Source organism: Pempheris klunzingeri, chromosome 11 (assembly GCF_042242105.1).
Source record: "Pempheris klunzingeri isolate RE-2024b chromosome 11, fPemKlu1.hap1, whole genome shotgun sequence".
NCBI classification, from domain to species: domain Eukaryota; kingdom Metazoa; phylum Chordata; class Actinopteri; order Acropomatiformes; family Pempheridae; genus Pempheris; species Pempheris klunzingeri.
The window spans coordinates 25,574,719-25,578,554 of NC_092022.1; the positions used below are offsets into that span (position 1 = coordinate 25,574,719).

The 3,836-nt window shown below is 43.9% G+C and overlaps 1 protein-coding gene across 1 annotated transcript; it reads left to right on the top strand.

Moving 5' to 3' along the window:
- Positions 1-261: 261 nt before the first annotated feature.
- igf3 (insulin-like growth factor 3) lies at positions 262-3,602 on the top strand. Its single transcript, XM_070838989.1, has 3 exons — positions 262-469; positions 2,035-2,222; positions 2,930-3,602. Exons 1-3 carry the CDS (start codon positions 262-264, stop codon positions 3,149-3,151), a joined length of 618 nt encoding a protein of 205 aa, XP_070695090.1. The 3' UTR covers positions 3,152-3,602.
- The last annotated feature ends 234 nt before the right edge of the window (positions 3,603-3,836 follow it).

Genomic DNA, 3,836 nt, shown 5'->3' on the forward strand with positions numbered 1-3,836 from the left:
TCTGACATCTCAGATTTCATAGAGCTTCATCAGCTCTCCACTTTAAAGAGGAAACAGGACAGAGCTCACTGCTGCTGTTGATGTTCCTCTGATCTTCGTATTATTGTACCAAACTACTGCAAAACTTTTAATTTCAGATATTTTATGCTTTGGAAAACTTAAAAAAATAGAGCCAATAGAGCCAACTGAATTAAATTAAGAGAGAGAGCGAAGCAGGGGGGGGTAAGGTGAAGCTCCAGGCCACCTGGGCTTTCTGACTACATGGATTTAACTGTCTTGATCACAAGCTCTTTCTTAAAGTGGCGTTTTTCTTCTCAACCTCAGGTTCTGTGTGTTCGGATGTGCATGTTCTACTCCACCATGTGCCTGGCAGGCTGGCCGCTCTCCTCAGAGGCTGCTGCACTCCGCTGTGGTTCTGACCTCCTCAGTGACCTCATATTTGTGTGTGGGGACCGTGGAATCTATTTCGGTAAGTCTGCATTCATGCTCTAAATATCTAACGCAGCCTTAGAAGCTGCCTATGAGACGTGCTTGTAAATGAGTGGAAATTGATGGAAAGGTCAGCAGGTTAGGAACATCAGTTGGGTCTATCCTCTGGGAGCAGTGACGAGCTAAAGTTAGTCTTAAAGGTGCATCCACAATGGCTGATGAAGCTGATGAAGAGTTGTTCTCAATAGTGTTTTCATTTCCTGTCACTCCACTTAATTCGCTTTGTTTTATAAAACATTATAATAAATGGCCCAATAAGCCCTGTAGCTACCGTGGCATGTTTTTGATAAGTGTTTTGCAGATATCAGGTCAAACATTAGCTGTGAACTGAATCAGATGTAAATGAAAGAAGAAAGATTATATCTTGTTATAAGAGAAGTGCAGATTGGTTCAGTTTTTTAGATGTCGGCTCATTTAACATAGAAGAAGCTGATAGGACCAAATGTTATCAAGGCTTTTCTATCCTGTGTCTGACACCAGCAGAGGTGCATAATGCAGATACAGTCATGGTCATCATGTCCACATGAAAACACTGCAGTAACCAAGCAAGTTATCAGCTCCATAACAACACGCCCTGCTCATTTATTTAGATGAAGACTAGTCACAACACTCCTCTAGTGTACTGCAGAAGGAGCAGCAAGTGGGACCAACTATTTAATGCAATGTAATATTTCCTTTTCGTCAGGCGAAGCTGAATCCCACTGTTCCCTACTATATGTTCCCTACATCATCGTTAGATGTGCATGTGCTGACTTGTAGAGCGAGGGGCTGGACGGACACCTTATTCTGTCCGGTGTGCACCGAGGAGTTCACAAAGGCCCTTTCACTCCTTTACCTTTGCCCTGCTCTGACCAAGGCCACCTTCTCCATCTGCTATCAGAGCGGTGGCAATCCCCCAAAATGGCAGCACACTCACCAGGACACTGTGCCTCAGTGTGTGATAGCTTTATTGTTGAAACATTTGTTATCTGAGAGCAGCACAGCTTCACACTACTAACAAAGAAAGGTGCAGAAACAGCAGAGATCCTTGAGAAGACTCACTGAGCTTAATCTCACTGAGCTAAGTGGTTCACAGGATATACTTTGCATATGCTGGTGCTCTGCAGGATGTGGGCCCAAACAGACACTACATACAATTAGGCTCATTAATATTGTTAACATGCTGATGTTCTTCATCTAAACTTAGTGTGTTATCATGCTAATATCTGCTCGTTCATTTTCCTTTCCTGTTTTTGATGTTGTGACGATTCTGATAACTATTTCACGTTCACGCTCCCCAGAGGAGAACCCTGAATGTGCCTCTTTGATTAGTTTGACCCAAATGACACATCTTCATTCACCCATTCACACATCATTCATACAGGAGGAACCTCAGTTGGAGAAGACTGTTCTTTCTCACTCATTCACACACTGGAGCTATGCTTCAGTGCCCAAGGACACAACAAGAGGCTCAAATGATCCGTTGGCCAATTTTTCTCTTTAAAAAAAAGGTATCAAGGCTCAAAAGACAGACAAGAATGTGATGTTTGACATTTCTCCCTGCAGGTAAAGGCACACGGTCTGGTTACAGTGCTCGGCCCAAAAGGAAGGGAATTGTGGACCAGTGTTGTCGGCCAGCTGGCTGTGAACTTAAGCTCCTGGAGATGTACTGTGCTAAACCGAAGAGCCAGCAGCACACCACAGCTTACCCAGCCACCACCACAGCCCCACAAACCACCACACTGTCAGACACGGTAAGACCTCTCCTGCCTGACCATTGTTGTCTCTTCTCTGATGCAGATGATGGAAGGAAAACATCCGCTGACAACGACTTGTTGCATAACCCAGTTATATATCTCATACAGACAGAGTGTCCCTTAGCCAAGTTAACGTCTTCCCCGAGCTCCTCTTTTCACCATCTTTTACCCCTGTAAAAAGGCTTACCTCATCCTATGGCTCCCCTCAGTACCAGGACCCAAAGGGGTTCTCTCTCTTAGGGAGTCACCCTACAACACCATGGCCTTATCTTTTATACATTCCATACCTGCTCTGGCCTCTTACCTGGACATCCACAGAGAGAGAACACACACTTACAACATAGCAGATTCACATAACGTATCAGATACTACACCATCCTTTAAAGTCTGGGCTGATTTACCACCACCTGCTTTCAATGTTAGCTAAAGCAAACTCTTGAGCTGAGTATTATGTCAAGCTCTACTGCTGTCTAAAGTAAAATGCAATGCAGGCTTAACGTTGTCCTCCAGTTAGCAACAACCACCTCAGTAAGAATATCTAAACCACAAGCACATCAAAATATGTGAATTAAAACCAAATGAACAGCATAATAAAGTAGATATTTGTGATTGAAAGCTGGCAGATCAGTGCAGGGCCGAGGTCACCTGCTACAGCCAAGCTGCATGTCCTTGAATCAGCTCCTCATTCTTATCTTTCCTTGCAGGAGCAGCAGTTCCAAGCGATATTTCAGAGGAGACTCTTGGAGCACCTGGGGGCTCCCGACAGTCCAAAGAGAGAAGCTTATAGAAAGAAAACACAGCCGCTGCCTCGACGGAAAAGCAAAGTTTCATCATCACGCAGGAAGATTAGGCCACAGAGCACAACCAGCAGGCCTCCTTCAGCTTCTGGGAGTCCCCTTGAGACCACGACGACACTCGAGTCATGACTCTGATCTCTGACCTCGTGTAAAGATGAATATTTATAGTTACTGAAGTGGACCCAGCTAGTTTGGAGGACTGATGTTGACTGTTGTGAACCTTAAACATTCTTTGCTCAGCAGCGATCACAGGGGCCAATTAGAGGTCCTCAGCTCCAGGAGCAAATAGACTGGTGAAGTCCTGACACCAGGGGGAGGGCTACATGCTGTTACACTAGTCTGTGTAACTCAGTGGAATCTTTCACTGAGCCTGTCGTTCATTCTTTCTAGAAGAGTCACCGTGTGGATGATTCTGCCTTCCACTCTCTCACCGGCCTCAAACTACCACTGATGTTTGACCCTTTATGGCCTCGGGCTTGTGTGTAATGCTGCTAAATGTTAAATAAACTGAACCATTACGTTATTTACCATACATGTGTCGACAGATGGAGTGAACCTCATGACAGTTTCCCTGAATAAGAATGAGTCTGTTTCGTCCACTTCTGTCGTGCTGATTTATATTTTTCCTCTGTCTGAGATGATGTTTATTATTCTGAATTCTATATCTGATGTTTTTTATGACAAAGACTTTGAATACACTCATTATTATTATTATTCTATTTCACAGTGACAACATATATGACTATAATAAACACTAAAACTAAAAGAGATTCTCATGTTGTAATGACTTATCATGAAGCCACTGCAGGAGAAG

Excerpts from the sequence above, each read along its gene's own strand:
- igf3 (XM_070838989.1), top strand. The coding sequence starts at position 262 with ATGGATTTAACTGTCTTGATCACAAGCTCTTTCTTAAAGTGGCGTTTT. Across the intron at positions 470-2,034 it reads GGACCGTGGAATCTATTTCG|GTAAAGGCACACGGTCTGGT; the intron begins GTAAGTCTGCAT and ends TTCTCCCTGCAG. Across the intron at positions 2,223-2,929 it reads CCACCACACTGTCAGACACG|GAGCAGCAGTTCCAAGCGAT; the intron begins GTAAGACCTCTC and ends CTTTCCTTGCAG.